Raw genomic sequence first — 22,987 nt, 5'->3', positions numbered from 1 at the left:
CGGATAACAGCTGGCCTGATTATAGGACTCGTAAAAAGCAAAGGAATAAAGCCTACATGTTTCTGTGGTATTTACTCACCAAATATTAAAAGTCTCCGTTAATATCTTTGAAACAAATGAAATGTCCTCTAAAGGTTTTATCTGGTGACATTCAGTTTAACCAACACAAAATCCCAAAAGTAAGTAAGGGGAGTGTTGTCAGCGCCCATCTGATTAGAGATTCCCTGGTGTTGCATTTCCAAATTCCTTACGATAGTCAGGCCGCTAGGTGGCACTGTCGCATTTTTTTATGTATATTGGTGCACTTGTAGTTATTAGGATCGTGGACTGTTGTCTATCTATGGTCAATGCTGTTTTCCTATCTGGTTTCCTCTGTTGCTGGGCTGAGCTTGTCATGTTACGTTAGCTAGCTGCTACTGTCATAGGCAGCAAACACCCCCTTCTTCTGGTACTATAGTTATTATTTTAACAAATCTTCAGGTTTGCTACGCTACTTGGAACAAAGACTGGGGAAAACAGCCGAAGCGTGAGATGAAATGACAACGTCAACTCTACAGGTAGCGTTATCATACAGGCTAGCCAACCCAGCTATCTAGCTCCTTTCAGTAGGCTCTTACACATTTGTAGGCTCATTAAACATTGCAAAACGTTGCTAGATGGCTAAGTCAATGTAGCCGCTAGACAGACATGTAGATACAGCACGATGTCATTGGTTATTTTGTTCGAAATGTACAATTCTGTTGTGTTCGTCACTGTTTGGTTACATCCTTCAGTATGTCGATCGTAGTACATTAGGTATTTTTGTATTAATTTGCTTCCAGTCTGCTTGGTGATCTCAGCTTGTTTGTAAGCTGTTCTGTCATGGTTTATTAGTTTGCATGTATAGTACTTCAATTTGGTTCCATTGCATTGCAGGACTGAAGAAACGCACTATTTGCATCCATTGGTGTTAAATGCATCAGCTCGTCAGCGGTGTAATTATTATGACTGGTTAATTATTTATGAAAAAGAGTTGACAGCTGACAGATCGATGATACGGGTATTATTTGCTGACTACCTGCCAATTACAACGCTAACTAACGTCAGCTAACTTGGGTATTGTATATTAAGATCTAATGATATCGTTGCTTTGCTATATACTACTGTGCTACATTGAAGAAGTGCTTTCGTGGTTGTTCAAAAAAACCTTTTTTTTACCGATTCTTGAAAACTAGTTGGTCGCTGACCGATAGATGATTTTGGAATGATTTGATGTCTAGCAGCCAATACAACGTTAACCGACGTCAGCTAACTTGTCTATATTAAGATCAAGTCAATAGTTGCTTTGATATATACTACTGTGCTCCATGTTGTGTAGTGCTTTAGCTGTTGTACAAAATATATAAATCATTTTTATTATTTAATAAATAATTAATAATTATTTTTTACCGATTTCCTCTTGCTCAACGCAGAAAGCGATTGATCTCGTCACCAAAGCCACAGAGGAAGACAAGGCGAAGAACTATGAAGAGGCCTTGCGCCTGTACCAGCATGCGGTGGAGTACTTTCTGCATGCTATCAAGTGTAAGTTTGACATATCACTGCACCACTCATGAGCAGGTATCAACAGTGCACATCTGCGACTTTGACCAACCCCCTGAGCCCTTATTAGCGCCTATAGTAGTGTATACAACACTTTGAGTAAAGTTGCAATTAATGCTTTATGTTTTTATGAAGCCTAAATTGGTCTTTTGCTATTCCACATACATGTGGTTGTGATGATAAACTGGTCAACTACTCATCACTGCAGATGAGGCTCACAGTGACAAAGCGAAGGAGAGCATTCGAGCCAAATGTATGCAGTACTTGGACCGAGCAGAGAAGCTAAAGGACTATCTGAAGAATAAAGAAAAAGTGGGCAAGAAACCTGTGAAAGAGGCACAGAGCAATGACAAGTATGAGGTTTCTGTTCTTCTATGTCATTTACTGTATTTCTTCCACTTTTTCTCTATGTTTTTCTTTGCCCTCATTCTCCCGCTGTCTGTGTATGACCCCCCCCCCCCCCCCCCCCCCCACACACACACAATGGTGTTTAAAGCCCATAATCATATCATACTTTGGTGTATCAAGATAAGCACTGACGTTGTACAGGATTATGGTGAATATTTTGTGTTTGTGTGTGGCAAATAAGGAGCGACAGTGACAGCGAGGGTGAGAATCCCGAGAAGAAAAAACTCCAGGAGCATCTGATGGGTGGGTACGCTTCAATCCCACCATCCTCTCTCCTCTGCTACAGGAGTGTGCATGAATGATCGAATATCCGAATAACCGGTTGCAGCAGAACTATTTGAATACTAATAGCCTTATTTGGTTATTATGTACAGAAGGGGGGCGACAGTGGTACAGGAGGTAGAGAAGTCGGTTGGTAATCAGAAGGTTGCTAGTTCGATTCCCTGTCGAAGCGTCCTTGAGCAAGACACTGAACCCCTAATTGCTCCTGATGTGCAGTGTGCCATCAGTGTAAATGTAAAATGTGTATACATCCTTGTAAGTCGCTTTGGATAAAAGCGTCTGCTAAATGACTAAATGTAAATGTAAATGTAGAAGCATGGGAAGATATTAGAAACCATGAGATACTTTAGCAAGCGCGCATAGTTCTGGTATTCATGTCTAGAATGAGACGGCACGATTTATTGCTTTCCAGATTCATTTTCCATTTACTGTAGCTGTCCACTTACATCCAGCTTCGCAAATAACCGAATAATAATTTGCGGACACCGTCGGATATTCGAGTAACAAAAATATGCACACACCTACCCCACTGCAGTAAGTGGATGTTATCGGCCCACATAGAACAACCCCACTCTGTCCATTATCTCTCCTCTACTGCTGTGAATGTTGTCACCACACCGATAGAACAAGCCAACTCTGTTTCACATATCGCTGAATATTACCAAACCCTGTACGACCAATAGGCACTTCAAGCTCCTTGACCGCATCTTTGCCTTGGATCAGTGGTCACTATTTTCCTTCTGCCACACAGGTGCCATCGTGATGGAGAAGCCGAACGTGAGGTGGAGTGACGTGGCAGGACTGGAGGGAGCCAAGGAGGCCCTCAAGGAAGCAGTGATCCTCCCCATCAAATTCCCCCATCTCTTCACCGGTCAGCTCATTTTTGGTCTTATCACTAGAAATGCCTACCGAAATGTTGGGCGAGACGTATTCAGTCATTTTTATATCCCTTCGTGTGTGTGGTATTTTGTTGACGACTTTCACTGTGAACTTTAGGAGTGCGGAGTCAGTAGTTGACATGTAAAGTGTGGATGGTTTTGTTGAAGGGTGTCTGATGCGTCACTGTGTTACAGGCAAGCGCACCCCATGGAGAGGGATCCTGCTGTTCGGGCCACCAGGGACGGGGAAGTCATACCTGGCAAAGGCAGTGGCCACTGAGGCCAACAACTCCACCTTCTTCTCCGTGTCCTCCTCAGACCTGGTGTCCAAGTGGCTGGGAGAGAGTGAGAAGTGAGTGGACTTTTTTAATCTTATTCATTAGTAGTCTTCATATGGATCTCCTGTTTATTTCCTGTTGTCTCGTGTGTGTGTGCGTGTGTGTGTGTGTGTGTGTATGTAGTGCACATGTTTACTTGGTGTGTGTGAAACGGTCCTATACTGTGTCATTGGTCATTCTGTTTTCAACATGTCTTTCTCTCCCTCGCTCCCTTAGACTTGTTAAAAACCTGTTTGACCTGGCGCGCCAGCACAAGCCCTCCATCATCTTCATAGACGAGGTGGACTCCCTCTGCGGCTCACGCAATGAGAACGAGAGCGAGGCGGCGCGGCGCATCAAGACTGAGTTCCTGGTGCAGATGCAGGGTGAGATAAGAGGGAAAAAGTTACAGAGATGTTCCCCATTCACTAATGACTTAAAGTAACACTATGGAGTTCCTGGAGCCGCCAGGTAGGGGGCTACTTTCTGCTGGACTATTCAGTAACTTCTTTATCTGTCTTGCTTTGTCTTGTGTTGCACTTGCTTGATGTTTGACTGTGTTAGGAAAGTTGTTAGCAAGCTAGCCCACACAGCTATCACAATAACATTACAAAGAAGCTGACGCGAGAGCACTAATTACTAGCATCAATGTCCAAGCGTGTTATAACAAGCTTGCTAACATCGCTGACGAGATGTCTTGGTAGCGGCTAAACTTAGCAAAACCTTTTTAAAAATGTGCTTACTTTGTTTATGACAAACTAGCGAGTCAACAACTTTCCTAACACAGTCAAACATCAAGCAAGTGCAACACAAGACAAAGCAAGACAGAAAATAAGTTACTGACCGTGGTTACATGCATTCTGAAATCGAATTATCCGTTTCATGTAAACACCTTTGTTCGACTATGTGCCGTCCGACTACGATCCGATTAACACCCCTGGATAACTCGATCCGATCCGGTTGATAATTCGACTATCGCGGCATGTAACGGTGAATTGGATTAGGAACTGAACTTTGCGTCTTCGCGAATGCTTGAGATCCCGCCGCCCTCCTCCCTCCCTCCCTGCCAGGTCGTGACCCGGAAGACGAAAGAGAGATAAGTTGTCTCAACTGTTCATACTAATGACACGTTTCTTTATGAATATCCTGCAGACTGTCTCACAAGCTTATTCTTGTTGATTATGAACAAACATAACAGAAGAGGTCCGAAGATATGAGCACCTTTACAACCCCTCCTTAAACACGTATAAGGACGTTCCGCATTTTATTTGCTTAAAACACACAGCAGTACTGTCAAATCAGCTGTCACTCGGCTATTACCTGACCAAGGTTCCATGGCAATGTTCCGAAAGCCCATTATTCCGACAGCCCGCTGTTCCGAAATTGTGAGCACAGCAACGTGAACCACTATAGCCCACATGCACATCCCAATGAATCACACAATCATAAACATATAAATGCCTTTATTTCACAAGCATTAACTTTAATTCAGATTATTATTATACACACATGGCATTTGCATCGCGATGATACAAAAATATTTGTATGATTGCCAACGCATGCATGCTTTGTCCGTGCTTGACAAGATCTGCGTAATGTCCTGCGACAATCTGCCGGTGATTTCCTTCGCATGAGTGGTAGCCTACCCCATATTCAAAACCAGAGTAGGCTAAGTTAACAAATATTGCCTACGAAAAGGTATATGCGTGATAGCCCGTTGAGCGTCTCCGCTCTGCTGTGCAAACGAAATGCTGTGTGTGTTTTGTGCCACTTAAAATTTTTCTAAATTTTGCCAGGGGGACTATTTTCCAGAATATTGAGATTTCGGAATATCGGGCTTTCGGAACACTGGGCCGTCCCCTCTGACCAATACCTGTCAAACTCTGTGATTTAGAATGAAGGACAAATTAGTTGTGAATACTATCAAATATGATGAAATTTGGTATTGTACCCGTGAGGCAAGCGTGAGTTTAGTTTTGTTCGGTTATCTGGCGCTGAAAAAAACACGAATAAGTACTGTCAAATCAGAAAGCAAATCAGCTGTCACTCGGCTATTACCTGACCAATACCTGTCAAACTCGGTGATAGTATTCACAACTAATTTTTACTTCATTCTATCAAATATGATTAAATTTGGTATTGCACCAGCGAGGCAAGCGTGAGTTGAGTTTTGTTCGGTTATTTGGCGCTGCCCTCTAAAGACAGAGACGTGACAGGTGGAGCGCGATATTTTCCCGTTGCAATACCTTCCTTTATAGACAACAATGATCATACACTCCCATTGCACTCAAACAACCAGACTCAAACGAGGAGATATTGTATCAATTAGCCTATTATGTATTGTATTAATTGCACAGAGTTCCAGTGGCGCATGCAGCCGTACGCACTGTGCGTACCTTCTGCTACACGAGAAGAAGAAGAAGAAGAAGAAGAAGAAGGAAAACAAAATATATATATATATCATGAACGCATATTTATTACAATGGGGAAACTATAAAATCGGAGTACGGACAACTAATGCCCAGCGTTGACGATGCAGATACAGAGCTGGAAACTGCTAAATGAGTTACAGCCAAAACGCAGAGAGCTTTATCAAGCCCTGGAAAGTTCGGCAAATTTCTACCCAAACATTCATTGCGTCCTGAAGGTCTTGTTGACAATGCCCGTTTCCACAGCGTCTGCTGAGCGGTCATTCAGTACAATGAGGCGTCTTAAGACAAATCTACGAAGTACGATGACTGACAAAAGACTGACTGGACTTGCTCTCATGAATATTCACACAGATTTGGAAATCGACAGCGAAGAAGTACTAAAACAATTTGATGCAACTGGCAGAAGGGCAATGCGTTTGGGCTGTAACCCATTATTTGCACGCGTGTGTGAATGTGCGTGCGTTTCTCTCGCCTTTTATCTTTCACCTTTGAATAATGTAACTTATAAACACGTCGGCCCAGCAGAAACAAACAAACAACGCGATGGACAACCCAAGAGGCAACACGCATTTCTGGACCGATGAACAGACGCGATTCATGCTCAATCAACTGTTGTTGTTGTTGGTAGTGGTGAAGAGGTCAAGCGGAAATGGCTGTATCACCACTAGTTGTAATGAAAACAGCGCCACCTATCGTATCGGATATGACATGCTTTCGGCCAATGATTCGATTTATTCACTGCCATGTATATTGGGATAATAGCAGTTGCCCCATAAGACAGCATAGTCCGACTAAAGCAAGATTCGAATTATACCATCATGTAAACGCACTGACTGAATAGTCCAGCAGAAAGTATCCCCCTACCTGGCAGCTCCAGAAACTCCATAGTGTTACTTTAAAGACCCCACTGGCTCCACCAAATCCTAAATCTAGCAATCCACTTTCAGTTTACAGAGACAAAGACTTGCTAAATGATCATCTAATCACATTAAGTAGTGGGTGAAGCAGTAAGTATTGTTCTGTCCTTCTGCCTCAATGTGATAGGGGTTGGAAATAACAATGACGGAGTCCTTACCCTGGGGGCCACCAACATCCCTTGGGTATTGGATGCTGCCATTCGCAGAAGGTCAGTTAGTCACATCTCCAAAAGAATATAATGGAGCACCTTATTCCATAATGCTGTACTGTGGCATAGCACATTGTGTCATTTAAGGCTGTGGCATGTTTGGTGCCCTCTTGTCTTGTAACCCAAATTGGATGTGAGTGTTACAGTTTTTCTCAGTCACTTTGGTACATTTCTTGAGTCATCTGTCATTGTGTTTTCAAGACATGTTGTCAATGAAACACTGAACCCTGGAAGAGTTTTCCTTGTATTTGCTCTCTGAATACTATTTTATATAAGTTGCTATCCATGTCACACATTTCAGCACAAGTGGTTGTATACTGCAAGAATGTAGTAGGATGTAGAACATAATCTGAAAGAGAACCTGTTGAAAAACGAGGGGAAAATATACAATCACATGTCTGATGATCATAGACTTTTCACCTTCATTCAAAAAAGAACCTCTGTATTGGATAATGCAATGAAGAAAAGAATAGATGGAACCAACTGGAATGAGCATTTTGTGAGGCCACGAAATCATTCCCCGTTGGTGTTTGTGTGTCATTGACCCAAAAGATAAGTCATTTATAAAGTTAGCAAATCTTCAAAACAAATACTAAAACTGATGAAAGATATGCTTGACAAACAATGGTAAATGGTTGAACCATTTTGCATGTCATGACACAATGAATAGATGCCTTGATGTTTTGGGGGATATGACCATTGAACAGAGAAGCTGCATAATACATTTTGATCAGCATGACATATGCGGTTAATAATGTAGGTAAATAAGACTAACTTTTTTGTATGAATGTACCCAAGCATTTGCAGCTTGTTGAAAAGAATGAGAAAGTGGTTAGATGATGCTGGATATGATGGTGAAGTTTTGAGAATTTCAATTCGGCTCTGAGTAATGTACCAAAGCAACTAGAAAAAAACCCATAAATTAATATATATTGTGAGCATGATGCAGGAAGACTTGAAGCCATTGTGGTGTGGTTCTCCTGTCCCTTCGTCCAATCAGGTTTGAGAAGCGCATCTACATCCCGCTGCCTGAGGAGCCGGCGCGGTCTGCCATGTTCCGTCTGCACCTGGGCAACACGCCGCACAGCCTCAACGACGCCGACCTGCGTCAGCTGGCATTCAAGACCCAGGGCTACTCCGGTGCCGACATCAGCGTCATTGTGAGGGACGCCCTCATGCAGCCCGTGCGCAAGGTCCAGTCGGCCACACACTTCAAGAAGGTGAGGGAAAGAGCGGAGCGGAGCGGAGCAGAGTCTGCCCCAGACATGTTTCAGCGAGTCATTAGAATGCCGTATTTCACTCATTTAATTAGATTTTGTTCTGGTATATGATACAAAAGAAACCCAGCACAATTTTTTTTTAAAGTGTGCTTGTGTATATGATGTATGAGAAGCACATAGAGAAGGTGTAGGAAACCAAATCTCTACATCTATAAATATGTTTTTAAGTCCGCTAAGGAACGTAACAGGCTTGCCCAATAACATGTTATCATGCCAGAACATAGCATAGTGCTTTGAAACAGCCCCACCCTGTGGTTCAAAGTGAGAATTATAGTTTAGTGTTGATAACCAACAATATTAAGTTTTACATTTACTAAAGCATTGGTGAAAGGCCTGCATGATGTTGTTACCAGTTGGAGTGTCAATCCAAACTGTATGTACTGAGGATACTGGAATAGTGCGACAATGTCAGTGTAAGTTCTCCCCCATCTCTGATCTCCCCTTGGTACTGGTGCTATGTATGCAGGTACGAGGCCCGTGCCGCACCAACAGCTCCATGACGGTGGACGACCTGCTGACTCCCTGCTCCCCTGGCGACCCCGCTGCCATAGAGCTGACCTGGATGGACGTGCCGAGCGATAAGCTTCTAGAACCCATCGTGTGCATGGTAAGTGTAGTTCCAGCACACACCTAGACACTGTCAAACACAATTTACATATAAATACGTTTTTTTTTTTTTTTTTTGCAATAATGTTAACAACGTTGCACTCACTAAATGCTCCGTTTGTTGTTGTCACTGGTTGTTGTCATGTGACCTAGCACACGTTCTGTTGTCTGTTCCTGCAGTCTGACATGCTGCGATCTCTGGCCACCACACGACCCACAGTCAACACTGAAGACTTGCTGAAGGTGAAGAAGTTCACAGAGGACTTTGGACAGGAGGGCTGAGAGAGAGAGAGAGACAGAGAGCTGCGGCGTATATCCCAGCTTCAGACATCAACAATGTTATCCAGTATCCCCCCCCCCCCCCCCCAAAACCTCAATCCTCCCTCATTCATACAATCCCATCCCATCTAAACCTGCAAACTCGACTGAACACCATTGGACTATCTACTCTAGACTAACCCACCATGGTGACAATGAAGGAGTGTTTTACCTTTTCTCTAATGTGTACCTTTTTTTCTCTTTCTTGACCGCTCAAAGCATAACAAAACGAAACAAAATGGCTGAAGGACTTTTGTCTCTGCACCAGACAGTGCTGTGTGATGTTTTAAAAAAAGAAGGAAAAAAAAGAATCATTTCAAAGGAAGAACCAGTGGCACGAGAAGCTAATCATTTTTATGTTAAAGGATTGCTGTGCGTGGGTACGTGCGCATTTACTGTAAGAATGTCCCTGTTCCTAAATGTTTTTTTATTTTTATCGTTGTGTGCGGGTTGTGTGAGCGCTTCAAAGACTGCTGCGGTTTAATTCGGGGCGTGACCTCTACTTCACCCTGTTTCCGCTACGTTATCGATGCTCAAATCGTTTGCTCTGTTCAAGACAGTATTTGTTTATTTATATCTATTTATTTTTTTTGCCATGTAGGACACTAAAAACTTAAAATGTTTACTGGGCCACTGAAAGAAACAACCCAAGCTTTTGTGTTTGTTTTCTGCACTAATCTGATAGGGGGTAGTATTGGATGTTTGTGGATGCAATACCTCACAACCCTCCCCCGCCTCCATATGGAGGGGTATTCACCAAGCGATTTTCTTGTTTACCCGACAAGGACAGACCTGAGTATGCAAAAGGCCCTCGGTCATACTGCACAGGATGAGCTCGTTTCTTCCATTTCGTTCGATCTCTGTAGTAGTTAATGGTGCAGATAGTGATGTCAGCCTTGGTGTCCACAGAGGCAGTGGCCACCTGTTAGGACTACAACGTTTGCCTGATCTGATTAAACTGCGATTCTAAAACCGTCTGATGGCTTGTGTTGTTTCAAGGATGCAACAACTCAGACATGTTTAAACACACAGAACTTCTTCCTGAACACATATCTCCCAAGTAGAGAAACAGATTTCCAAAAGGCTCTTTAATTCATAAAAAATTATTTCCCCGCCAGGATCGCATTGTGAGGCAGTCAGGGCCTCAGGTACACAAAATCTACAACTCTATACACATAAATCTGTCCACATTCACTCCACACTCGATACACATGAGTTATCAATACATTTTAGAGGCAGGATAGTAAATGCATGCATCTAGACATACTACTATCCAGGTAAAGCAAATAGGAGACAAACGCTGTTAAGCCAAAAGCGACTGTGCTAATGAGACTGTTTGCTAGCCCCCCCTGGCCACAAAGGCACAGTCAACAGCCCCTTACCAGTCTAGGGACACTTATGGTGGTGGCACCTAAGTAAGTTCAAAATATGTAAAACCAGGCAGATGCCCACTACTCACAATGCAGAAGGACTAGCTATACAAACTTGTTGATTCCATATTAAAATGGGTAGTCTTCCGTATGTAACGTAGGTGGATATTTAGTGGTTTATACACACATGTTCACATTGCAGCTATGTCAGATTTGCCGTGGTACAGCTGGAAATGTATTCACAGTTAGCTAGCAGATAGATCTATCCTTGCCCTCACTGAGCCGCCATTGTTTTGTTACCTTACACACTTTCTGCTAACTGTGCGAATGTCTCATTTTCCTTGCTCTTGTTACATCACTCCCAGCCTTTCTAGCTCCATCTTTGTTAGAGCTGAGGGGATGAATGAGGTCATACTTTGCTGCGTTTTGATTGGCCCTCAGCAGCTGGGCCTTGCCTTTTGTTGCGATGATGAGGAAAGGTTGGCATGAGCTCTGGCTCACATGCTGAAAAAGAGAATAGGGAAACGGCTGATTACAACACACCTAAATCAACTCACTTTAGAATCAATGATCACTAACCCATTGATCTTTCCCAAGTCTAACACCATACTCACGCAAAGGCTTTTCTTTGAAGTAGGAGCTTTCCAAGCTGTCTTTTGCAGAGGCCCTAAGAAAAAGAGGCAAGGGAAGAGGCTTAGGGTGCAGGGACGCCACAACAGATCCCAATACATCAGTTTATTACTGACTGCTAAATAAAGGAAAATAGTTTTGCTTTTTTATTTCAATTTTTGAAAGTAATAGATAATCATCTGTGTCAGTTATGATTACATAACTGCTCATTAAATATAACTATACTTAAAGATGCAGTGTGCAATTCTAGTGAAAGGTTGTTGATATTTGAGCTCAATCAAATAACACCACCTCCTGAAGCAACGTGCCGATTGGCTGAAATTATTCATGGCTCGGTCCGAGCCGCTACATTTGTTTCCAATTTACAGAGAAAGGGCTGAGCAGAGTTTTTTTTTTTGAGCGCACACACTGAACAGACACAGCTACATGACCGTGAAGAGCAATGCGCTGAATTTGACAAAAAGTGTACTGTATTAGAGTGGTGGACTGCACCGCTAAGTTATGTCTTCTGGGAACTTTAAGCAGCATTTGAGTGGGTGGATACCTGCGCTGAGGGTTGTACATGAATAGCAGGTTGAGCACACGGAGGCCTGCCTCTGAGAGCCAGGTGAATTTGTTCTTCAGGTTGTTGTACGGCTGCTTTCTCAGACTGTACTGACCAACAAGTGGCAGCCGGGTAAAGCCCTGCAACACAAGCGACCCACGCACCACACAAAGAGATGTCAAAATCAGAACACAAGAGTAGAACACCAATGCAAAAGACAGCATGCAAGTCAGGGTGAGAGGGCTTCAATCTGGATACTCTCCAGGAAGCTATTCTGAAGGTAGTGGTTTTCCATGGACTCACACATATACAAAAACCCTTAAGAACATTTGGGCGGACCATGTGACAGCGCTTGAAAAGGAGTGTAATATAACAGGGTAGTTCCTTCAGGAGTTCTCAGATCCCGCTAAAGAAACAGAGAGACGCTCAGACTGTACCGGCCAGATATTCTCGTTGGGTGTCCCTAGAAGCTGCACGATCATGTCCAACTGCTGAATCTCTGAGCCGCCCGGCAGCAAGGGCTTATGGGCCAGAAGCTCGGCCAGGATGCAACCCACTGCCCTGTGGGGGAGGAGGGGGAGGATTGTTTACCAAGCACCACAGCTCACAGGGATTCTATGACCACCTGCAGAGATCCTTAGTATTACAACCCAATTATAAAGTCCTCTTGAGCAGGGAGGGCTAGTTCAAAAAACAGTGTCAGCATGTGAAGGATTGGCAGCTCCCTGTGAGGGGACGGGTTGCCCAGTTAATCAGCGGGCGATTGGGCAGTTAGCAAAGGTGGACAGATGGCAGACATACCACATGTCCAAGGCTGTGGTCTGAGTCTTGGAGCCTAGGAGGAGCTCTGGAGCTCTGTACCTGCAGGAAAGAGTGAAAGTGCCAGGGAAGAGAAAGGATTAAGAGGGAATCAGCAAGCAGTAAGCACCACAAGTTGACATCAGGTGCACTTACCATAGTGTCACTACACGAGGCGTCATAGGCTGGAGGGGAACACCATAGACCCGTGCCAGACCAAAGTCAGCTTAAAGGAGAAGAAAACAATTTCAGTAAGACAGGTACCAAGAAGGCCTTTCAAAAAACTCGTCTCTATTAATGAAAACGAATCTTGTATAAAGTAATGTATACCACACAATTGTATGCATGAATGTCAAAAGGAATCTGTAAATGAAGTAGGCTTTATTAAGTAAGTATTTGAATGAGTGTCCCATAAACCATATCATTGTAGCTGTGTGCGCAGCAACTCACCAATCTTAACACAACCTTTGTCGGTCATGAGTAGATTGGAGACCTTCAGATCCCTGCCAGTCAAAGACACAAGCAAACAACACATTGAATAAAGCTTTGGACAGTTAAGAGCAGCCACATCTGAAACCGCTCTGGCAGGCAGCGCACAGGTCAGGCTTTGGGAATCTGTCTGAGACAGCCAGAGGTCTTACCTGTGGAGAATGAAGTTGTGGTGAAGATATGCCAGTCCCTTGAGCAACTGAAGGATAATGCACTTCACCTACCAAAAAGGATAGTTGAGTTGAACACTCAGATCCTTCAAATATGTATCTTATTCTCTATGTGCTTCAGTGTGTGTATGTATGTATGTATGTATGTATGTATATATGTATGATTGTATATATGTATGTATGTGTGTGTGTGTGTGTGTACCTGTGCCTCTGAGAAAGGAGACTGCATGTTTTCCAGCAGACTTGCCAGGTCCTGCTCACAGTAACCCATGACCAGAAATAGGCTAAGGGAAAACAACCACAAGCATTATGCCAAGACAAGTGATGCTGATGCTGATGCTAATGCAGGACTCCAGCCACAACAAAGACAGTGACGTACATGTACCCTACCTTTCTAAATGGTTACCCACCACGACCTCCTTGAGTTCCACTATATTGGGATGCCTCAGTTCAAGCAGCAGGGTGATCTCCCTCAAACTGCTGATTGGTATACCTGAATATCAGACACCCCAAATTAAACGGAGCATCTAACTCCTGTGAACAGGCATCACGGGTCAGCAGTAAACTGTCCAAGCAAGGGAAACATTTAGGTGCACATTTATGCATTCGGTAGTGTGGACACACTCACCATCTTTCTCCTTGTCCATCCGCACCTTTTTAAGAGCCACGATCTCATCTGTCTTTGTGTCACGAGCTCTATCTAGAGAGCACAACAAATAGCATACAACATAAAATCTCCCTCTCGTTGACACTCACACACATAGGGATACTCTTACGGAACTGCACGACAATTAATCGAATCATTACTTACACACAATCCCATATGTTCCTTCACCTATCCGATTAAATTTCTCGAACTCCTTCACACTTCTGCAGTTCCCCAGCTTTTAAATGAGAGATAAGGTTGTTACTTTTTCATTAAGGAATTTTAATTCAACCCCAGACACATGAGGCATCACAATCTTATTAACACGTTTCTTCATCCTGGTGGCCTACGTAAATTGACTAATAGAGCTGCTAAAGACTGACGTGTGCTAGCTGAATCCTGATGGGATTGACTGTCCTGCAATTCAAGTACTAATCTAAAACTATTACGAAGGAAGGAATTGCGCCGTGTTAGTAAACTCCTGTGAGAGAGGGATGAGATGCTTGTCACATTTTGAATACTTTGGAGGAAGACCTCCCAATAAAATGTTACGCGCCCCCAACACTCACCCTATCTTTATGTGGAACTGTAAATGCCTTGCCATTTTTGATTGATTTCAATCGTATCGGATCCTGATCCGCGTCTGCTGATGTCTCCATCGAGGTACTACCGCTTCTTACTGTGTATGGCAACTACACTGATCTTGGCTCTCTGTAAAAGAAAAATGATTACAGCATGGCAGAGCCAACCATAAACATTTCCGGAGTTCCGGAGATAATCTATTCTATTCTCACATGCTGTATAGTTATGCTCATATGGCATACACGCACACACAAAATCATAACCTTGATCGAACTTGCATCAAACTATTTAACAATGAACGTGTAGTGCATGAATTAAGGGATTTTTTTAGTAAACAATGAAAGGAAACTTGGAAACATTGACTACACTTATTCAATTTGGGGGAGATACCTGGCTGTGGAGGCAGTCTCCATACTTGTTATTAAAACGTACAGGTCATGAAGATTGGGGAGTAATAGGTCCACGTCCAACACTTATAGGTTGCCTTGTAGGTCTGGCCTCCTTTGCTGCCTCTTCTATAGTTTTGGAAGGGGGCTCTGCCAGTAGGTTCTCTCTCGAAGGGACTGTAACTATGATGGTTGGGACTCGTGGAAGGCCACAGTTCGAAGAAGGGTTACCACTGGATGATGTAGTTGAATTGGGATCAGCTGCAACCATGAAAAATGGGAAGAAAGTTAACAGATGACTCTCTCTTAAGTAATAAGTTAGTGTACAGTATGAACAGCTTTGCTGGTCCACTTAGGAATGCACACCGGTCAAGATTTTAAACACGATTTTAAACACGACAGGACTTACAAGCAGTTTGTTAAGTTAATGAATTACAAGAGTTTTGGGTTAAAGTAGGTTCGGTTTGTTAGGTCGATTTGTATTCACATCAGAACAATATCATTATGTAAACATGGTAGGGTACGGAATGCTCAAGAGCTATTAAAAGCATTATTGCAGACATACATTGTATACATTACATTATTGCAAACAAATTAACAGATGCTATTACTTAAATATACTGTAGACGTAGTAAATTACTCCATACACAGCAATAAACTGTAATATCCAGCAATATACTGTAATTCAATCATTGAAATTTACTATAACATGTGTAATACATTGTTGCCTCATCTCTAAAGTGGATTATATACATTTTCCTAAACATGTCATAACCCTTCTATTTAAAATGTTCATCACAGGCTTTTTACCCTCATAACATTTTACATTCACTTTCAACCCATACAGTTGCAAGTCATTAGTATACATTGATTTTTGAGCTTTCTGAGCAAAACTTCATACACATTTAAAATACCTATCAACACACCTATCGTCTAAAATACCTATCAACAACCATTTCAGTATCTCTTGTGAAGAAATTAGGCCTACAACAAAAACAACATAGCATAGCCTATATTAAGAACCCATTCGGCCACAACTTACCAGTGTCGTCGACCTTCTTGCTTGCTACACACCCCATTCCCCATTAAAAGGAGAAGTTCAGTCTGACGGGCATGTACATTAAGCCGCTATTGTTGTAATACTGTAGACTAATCCCTCTCTCTCTCTCTCTCACTGCTCACTCACTCAATCCATCAATCTCCCTCCCACTCTAACTATTGGTTCACACACAATTAGGTCAACAGCCTGTGTTAACACTGAAAAGGATGAGAGACAGGGTTTATTTCCAGACTCTTTGACAGGAACATTTTCAACAATAAAGATATCAAGTGTAATGAAATTATACTTGACTATAATAAATAACTGATGAAAATATCATATTTAGCTGACATTCACTTGTATTCTATTTCGCGTACATTAAACTATGGCCAATAGATAACAAACTAACAACACTTTTGGTTTTGAATCTTTTTCATTGATGCCATGATGTACCCCTTCCACTTTTTCTCTTCGCATATTCGTTTGGCCATCAGTTATCACGTGACAACACTGAGCCAGAACCAGGAAGAGGATTGCCAATAAGGAAAACAACAAATATCTGAAGTAGCTGTGTCAGCGCCGTAATAAATAACAAAAAGGAAAGGACCTACACGTTCAACCATGGACGGTAATGAATACTCGTTTAATCCTGTAAAGATTAGCCAGATGTTGGCAAACGTTGTGTTACTATTTGTCTTTGCCCTAGACCGTTTAGCCAAGAAGCTAGCTATCGCTAGCTAGCTAGCAGTGCCTCTTGAATGTAGGGAGGCTAGCTGGCTGAGCAAGCAAGGTTAATGTTGGAAGTAATATTAATAATGTGGTCAACGAGTTAACAGTTTGCGTATATATATTCCATACCAGACAGGAGGATACTGCATTTCTGCCAATGTTGCCAAGCTGCTATTATACTTCGCTGATGAATGCTTTAGCTCGCTTAACAAACTTTTTAAATTATTCTCTCGCCATCCTGCTAGCAAGCGTAACGTTTGCGCCAAGCTAGTTGAGATAGCCAACTTAAATTACTGCTTCAACGTAAGACAATTAACCGTGTCTAGTTTGCCCTGCTAATGGTGTACTTTTATGGTTTAATTGGGTGCCCTAATTAAAAAAAAATCTGTAAAGTTGAAATGTGTAACGTTTATGACGTTATACTACCTGTTACTTAGCAAGCTAAAGATACATGTCATTTTACAATTTATCCATCTTACTATTTTATGTGAATAACCGGCTGAATGGTGGATTTAACACGTTATTTGTGTGAAGGCTATGCATCAGGTGTGTGTACACATGTATCGTATTAGACACGATGGAGTCCTTTATCTTACAGTGTATATGTTTGATCAACTGTCCAGCATCATGTTTTCAGGCCATATATAGGGGTCAGTAGCTGTGTCAAGTGTAGCTGTCTGTTATCAAAACTGATCATGCGGTGATGGGACTTCATTCTACCTATTATTCTTTAATCAGAAAGTATCACACTGCACAATGTATAGTTTTGGAGGATGTGGGAATGCAAAACTGTCATGCCATGTAATGATTTTTTTTTTCTGTGTCTTCTCCCCCATAGAGACACTCTTTCAATTAAAGGTAAACAACTGTTACTTTATACTGACATGAAAGCCCTTGTACCATAACGTTGATGCTGTTGGAGCTGCTTCAGGACTATTACAGATCATTTGTTTGGTCTTAGTTTAAAAAAAGTATTTAACAGATATTTAGGTACAATGACTATTGAAAATCATTTTTACAGTTCACAGCAAAACAGTTGGAAAGACTAGCGAAGAAGGCAGAGAAGGACTCAAAGTCAGAACAAGCCAAGGTTAAGAAGGTATGTTCAAATAGGGTTATTTAACATGTTGTGTTTAAGACTAGTTGTAACATTATGTAATTCTGACTGTGTAAAGGGTGTGGCGATTGTGGTCTTCTAAAAACCGTACTCTCAGTATGCTTGAGTACAAAGAATGTGAGCGTCTTGCATCTGGACCTGAGCCAATCATATTTTCAAAGGGTGTGGTCATTGCAGTAATGGACATATCCAGAGTCGGGTCTGAGCTTTGGCTGTCAAAGCATCAAAGGAAGATGATGTCATGGAGGCTTTTTACACCATCTAGATACAATATGATTTAAACCAGATTTACGCCTGGTATTAATATGTGTCTCCAGTGTCCACATTGAGGTCCAACTCACATCACATCCTTCTCTCGTTGCACGGGTTAAAAAAAAAAAAACATACAACAACACAAATGATAGGAGAAAAAGAAGATGGTAGCTATCCTTGAAGCCGCTGAAACTCCTGCTGGTAACCTACACGATTACGTACTTCCACCCACGTAGTTATTGTATGTGGATTGACAACGCAATTGCATTTACACCTGCAGAGGTGGTTTGGCTGATTGGATCACAATCCGTCCTCACTGCGTCTTGAGTGCATTCACACCATGAAAGTCACGTGGTCAAGCACCATCCGATTTCAGTCCGATCACCCAAAATGCATTTTAAAGCCAACTGGAAGAAGCCCTATAGAGACCACACTGTACCACATCGAACAGGGTGCTAATTGACTGAAGTTGTAGCCATTTAATTAAATCACTCTCTCTCTCACTCAGTTTTGTGTTTATTTGCATACTAAACTTTATATAGTGCCAAAACAAGAAAATGTCTAACATGAGCCCAGGGCCTAAACCCCCTCAGAGCAAGCAAGGAAGAAACCTTAAGCAGAACCACGGCACATAATGGGGGGCCCATCTGCTTGAGGCTGGTCAGGTAGAGATAGAAAAAGAGGGGGGGGGGGGGGGACACAGACAATCAGGAACATAGCAGAGGAAATCATACATGTACCATGATGAGCATGCTAGCATACATGGGGTAAATAGACATAAAACATACAAACATATGGTATATGGTTTGTTTTGTTCAGTACACTAATGGAAGGAACTGGACACCTGCAGTGGCCAAGCCAGGTGGAGGTTGGCATGAACTGTTGATGTAGTTTACAGCAGCTTGAAGGGTTGAGGGTATGCCCAAGCCCTCTCATACAATTGCATCTGGTAACCAGTAGGGGGCAGGGTAGCATATGATTTGGAAAGTCAAGCTATGATTTTTTTTTTCCCCTAACACTTTTCTGACCTAATGGAAAATGTTGTTGTTCATAGCTTAAAGCCATTTCTGTTCCCTTTTACAAGCTGTTTCCCAGCACCATGAAGTAAATACGACTTAGTCATTGAATGAACTAGGTGTAGAGTGTCCATGTTTCTATGTTCACCAGCAAAAAGGAAGTCATTCAGATGTGTGTTTAACTTTCACAACAACAATGCTCCGGATGTTATGCATCACTGGTAGATTGTACTACCAGACTTTGCAATGAAAAACAGACACAGAAGAACTCCTTTGCAATGTGGAGTGAAGGTCTTTAGTCTTCAATTCTCTATATTATTTAGTATGTTTTATATAATTTCTACTAAATATCCCTGACAGCAATCCAGTACCAGGGCATTATGGGTAACACACTGTGGGAGGATAGTTTTCCAGTGTCAAATAACATTGATTTTTTTCTCCAGTGTCTGAACTCGTAAGTGGCCAGTAATGTATTTTGTATTTTGCGGCAGTCTTTCAGCAAAACAAGCTCAATAATGTTGCCTGTAGTTGATAGTTTGTGTTTGTGTGTGGTCTTTCTGGACTCCAGGCCCTACAGCAGAAGAATGTGGAGTGTGCCAGGGTGTATGCCGAGAACGCCATTCGCAAGAAAAATGAGGGCGTCAACTGGCTGCGCATGGCCTCAAGGGTGGACGCTGTGGCCTCCAAGGTCCAGACTGCAGTCACCATGAAAGGAGTGAGTGTTGCTTCTCACGGTCCTCTAGTTGTCCGTTCATTGTTAGCGCTTAAAAAAAAAACACTGGTGTTCGTACACAGCCCTGGCTCTGTAAATGGGAAACAAACATAAGGGCTTGGCCCGAGCCGTAAACAATCCCAGCCAATCAGCACAGTGCTTCAGGAGCACCGTGACGAGGGGTGTCATTTGATTGACTGTTGAGCTCAAATGACAACCTTTTGCAAAATTGAGTGGCAGACTGCATCTTTAATACATTTGGATAGTTGGTTATTTATGATGGAAGCATGATGTTTAGGGGAAAAAATATGTGAAATGTCAGAGTTGGACTATGACTATCATGGCAAGGACCATACAAAGGAAATGCTTCACCATTTGGTAGCTCATTTGCGTCATGGTTGAGCCTTCAGCCTGCGTGGATGTACCTAACGGGCGTTTGCATCTCACACTCCCACATTAAATAACACCTCAGGAATGAAAACACTGATAACGCATTTGTATTTGTTTAGCACCCTTTTGAACAGACGCTTGATCCATTTACAAAAGCAAATACTTTTCCACTTTTTCACAACGTAGGTAACAAAGAACATGACACAGGTGACCAAGGCCCTCGATAAGGCTCTTGGCTCCATGGATTTACAGAAGGTGTCGGCCGTCATGGACAAGTTTGAGACACAGGTGCAGAACCTGGACGTTCACACCTCGGTAAGTTCCACGTCACTAGCCTGCACTGCTTAAGGAAATGTATACAAGCTCCCACGCTAGGTTCTTTTGTTTGAATGATCGTTTTACCTGCTTTTGTGCTTAACATATTATTTACATTCCAGGGTTAGGGTGTTGCGTCTTTAACCATTACATTTGCCTTCCTGTTCCTTTTGTTGTTGTTGTTGTTGTTGTTGTTGTTGTCAACTCTGCCTATCCTGCCTAATGTATTTCTCCAAAGTGAACATTCTAATTCTTCCCTCTTCTCCCTCTGTCCTTTGTGATGGCTCAGGTCATGGAGGACTCAATGAGCTCGGCCACCACACTGACCACACCACAGGAGCAGGTGGACGACCTAATCGTGCAGATCGCGGAGCAGAGCGGCCTGGAGGTGATGGACCAGCTCAACCAGCTGCCAGCTGGTGCTAGTTCTCTGGGAGAGAGTTCACGTGCCCAGGATAAGGAGGACCAGCTCTCACGCAGGTAAATGGTCCCTCACACATACACACACACAAACCGTATTCACTAAGCCTATCCAACTGTTTAGTAAGCCCAATCCATACAGAGTTATGACATGGATTTGTATTCAAAACAGTATTTTTTATCAAATAATGAAATGCTATAAGATTGTCAACAAGAATTTCTCCTTTGGACCACCGAAATAATTGTTCCTTCTGTCTTCAGAATCACTGTTCCGTCAGTGTTATTCACTTGAACCAATGACTCACTCTCTCACTCACACACATAGACATTAGTAAACAACCGGACATATATGGATTTGCTCTTTTATATTTCCAGGTTGGCAGCCTTGCGGAACTGAGGCCCTCGCCTCGATGGCTGTTTCGGAGAGCGTAGAGCAGCGGCGAGAAAGAGACAGCCTGGACAGTTTGGCTCTCTGCGATTCTATTGAACTGTTCCTGCTGTGTGGACCTGACAAGCCTGTATTGATTTTCACCCCCCTCATCTATTTATATACACATTGGCACTCTGTGTGGCTGAAAATACTACTGAGTGTGTGTGTCTCTTGTTCTTTCCCCCGCTCACGCACGCACGCACACACACTCACTTTCTCCCGTTTTACACTGTAAACAATCTGTCTCCCCCGTGACTTTTTGTCCTCCCTTTCTATTTCTGTCTCTTTTCCATCACCTCGTTCCCCATATGTCCCTCTCTATCCTCTGTTCTCTGCCCACCCCCGACCCCCTAGGCCCCCACAGATGCTGGCTTCAGTTTGAGCCTCTGACATCTGAGGTTCAGTATCTGATCACATAATCAAAAGAGTAGAGCTCAACATACTCTGTTAGAGATGTTTTGAAAATGTACAAAGGAAATGTTTTAAAAGTATAAACACAAGTTACAGTATTTAGGAATGAGTGCTGCTTTCGGCCCGGCTATGTCCGTGGGTGATGGGTCTCCACTGTCCCCCTAGCAATTTCAGTTTCACGGTCTTCTCCAGAGTCTTTATATGCCTGTGTTATCCAGACTGAGATAGGAGTAGGATACTACTAGATTTGAATTGGAAAATTGGACTGCAGCAGGTGATGATTCTGATGCAGTTGTGAGAGCAGCCAACCGTAGAACAGTCATGATTCTTTTCAGACCTGATTTGCTGTAGATATTAGCCAGACAAGGGACATATTTATGGACAAACACTAAGACATCTGGGAATGGTTCCCTTCGACCACTTCTCCCTCACTCCTGTATCACACCATTTTGAAGTCATGGGACTTAGTCACAGCATAAACATTCACCATTTGCATTGCATGCAGTATAATACTGCTGCAAAATATATCATTTTTTGTCAGTTCTGGAAAACAGTTTTTGAATTTGTATAAAGCATTGAAACATCTTTTATTTTTGTTGCTGGATTGTTCAATTTGATTTTGTAATGTCTTTTTCAGTGCTTCATGTTTGTATCATTCTGATGTGTCTGGTTGCTTTGGTGATTTGTTTCTTGGTGGTGGTGTTGTTTATTTCATGAAGGCCTTACTGTCACACAGCTGCTTGCCTGGGTGCTCCTCCTCAGTGCCTCCGTCAGAAAACCCATAGAGAGCTCAAGAGCTGTAACGACAATAAGAAGCCCCCCACCCCCCATCTCATCCCATCCACCATCATTACCATTACTGGCTCCATGTTGTCATGGAAACAAGGAAGTCCCCTTTCCAGTCTCTCTCTCTCTCTCTCTCTCTCTCTCTCTCTCTCTCTCTCTCTCTTTATTTCTGTGTCACTCTGTAGCCTTGTCACAATCAGCCCTGGGTAAATCTTTGCTTGGTTCCTTCCGCCATGATGACTATTTTAATTTAGGTTTGTTTTGTTTGGTAAGCCTCCTCCTCTCTCATTTGACATGCTGGGGCAGGGGCTTATTTGTACTTTAACTTACAAAAATTACTCAAACTGGGAGAGATTTTTCTTTTGTACATTTAACTTGTGGAAATAAAAACAAAATCCCTCTGGTATTCATTTTTGTGATTTTACTATTGTATTTAATGGTTTGCATAGGTGATCTAACGGTAGTCTGTGACATTGCTGTGACACCTGTCATTGCCCATTAGGTTAATGTTATCTGTTTTACAAATG

At 42.6% G+C, this 22,987-nt stretch overlaps 3 protein-coding genes across 4 annotated transcripts; 2 read left to right on the top strand and 1 right to left on the bottom strand.

Annotated features, from left to right (window-relative positions):
* The first annotated feature begins 342 nt into the window (after positions 1-342).
* vps4a (vacuolar protein sorting 4 homolog A) lies at positions 343-10,205 on the top strand. The gene is made up of 11 exons (XM_012839139.3): positions 343-557; positions 1,452-1,563; positions 1,790-1,934; positions 2,171-2,232; positions 3,023-3,142; positions 3,345-3,501; positions 3,704-3,852; positions 6,943-7,024; positions 8,025-8,244; positions 8,771-8,911; positions 9,091-10,205. The coding sequence occupies exons 1-11, from the start codon at positions 537-539 to the stop codon at positions 9,190-9,192; spliced, it is 1,311 nt and encodes a 436-aa protein (XP_012694593.1). The 5' UTR covers positions 343-536; the 3' UTR covers positions 9,193-10,205.
* A 96-nt stretch (positions 10,206-10,301) lies between these two features.
* Positions 10,302-15,993, bottom strand: cdk10 (cyclin-dependent kinase 10). Of its 2 annotated transcripts, XM_012839140.2 has the most exons (15): positions 15,886-15,993; positions 14,848-15,104; positions 14,445-14,586; positions 14,041-14,113; positions 13,858-13,929; positions 13,620-13,722; positions 13,432-13,513; positions 13,212-13,279; positions 13,021-13,073; positions 12,727-12,796; positions 12,574-12,633; positions 12,210-12,333; positions 11,773-11,912; positions 11,213-11,265; positions 10,302-11,102 (listed from the first exon to the last, which is right to left on the bottom strand). In XM_012839140.2, exons 3-15 carry the CDS (start codon positions 14,532-14,534, stop codon positions 11,008-11,010), a joined length of 1,083 nt encoding a protein of 360 aa, XP_012694594.1. In that variant the 5' UTR covers positions 14,535-14,586; positions 14,848-15,104; positions 15,886-15,993; the 3' UTR covers positions 10,302-11,007. The 2 variants fall into 2 exon arrangements, with proteins under 2 accessions (XP_012694594.1, XP_031421221.1); XM_031565361.1 differs by lacking the exons at positions 14,848-15,104; positions 15,886-15,993 and having other exon boundaries at positions 14,477-14,560.
* Positions 15,994-16,368: 375 nt separating this feature from the next.
* chmp1a (charged multivesicular body protein 1A) lies at positions 16,369-22,866 on the top strand. The gene is made up of 7 exons (XM_012839119.3): positions 16,369-16,510; positions 17,450-17,469; positions 17,633-17,710; positions 19,565-19,711; positions 20,285-20,413; positions 20,703-20,893; positions 21,209-22,866. The coding sequence occupies exons 1-7, from the start codon at positions 16,504-16,506 to the stop codon at positions 21,228-21,230; spliced, it is 594 nt and encodes a 197-aa protein (XP_012694573.1). The 5' UTR covers positions 16,369-16,503; the 3' UTR covers positions 21,231-22,866.
* The last annotated feature ends 121 nt before the right edge of the window (positions 22,867-22,987 follow it).

This window comes from Clupea harengus, chromosome 3 (genome assembly GCF_900700415.2).
Source record: "Clupea harengus chromosome 3, Ch_v2.0.2, whole genome shotgun sequence".
In the NCBI taxonomy this organism is placed as follows: Eukaryota; Metazoa; Chordata; class Actinopteri; order Clupeiformes; family Clupeidae; genus Clupea; species Clupea harengus.
Note: the sequence above shows the minus strand (reverse complement) of the source record. Positions and strands in the feature narration are given on the sequence as shown.

Coding starts and splice junctions, on each gene's coding strand:
- cdk10 (XM_012839140.2), bottom strand. CDS start 14,534: ATGGAGACATCAGCAGACGCGGATCAGGATCCGATACGATTGAAATCA. Junction 13,074..13,211: donor CACAACTTCATTCTCCACAG/GTAAGACCTCTG, acceptor TTTGACTGGCAG/GGATCTGAAGGTCTCCAATC. Junction 12,334..12,573: donor ACCACAGCCTTGGACATGTG/GTATGTCTGCCA, acceptor CCTCCCCCACAG/GGCAGTGGGTTGCATCCTGG.
- chmp1a (XM_012839119.3), top strand. Junction 17,711..19,564: donor AACAAGCCAAGGTTAAGAAG/GTATGTTCAAAT, acceptor TCTGGACTCCAG/GCCCTACAGCAGAAGAATGT. Junction 20,894..21,208: donor GAGGACCAGCTCTCACGCAG/GTAAATGGTCCC, acceptor TTATATTTCCAG/GTTGGCAGCCTTGCGGAACT.
- vps4a (XM_012839139.3), top strand. CDS start 537: ATGACAACGTCAACTCTACAG. Junction 3,853..6,942: donor GTTCCTGGTGCAGATGCAGG/GTGAGATAAGAG, acceptor TCAATGTGATAG/GGGTTGGAAATAACAATGAC. Junction 8,245..8,770: donor CGGCCACACACTTCAAGAAG/GTGAGGGAAAGA, acceptor CTATGTATGCAG/GTACGAGGCCCGTGCCGCAC.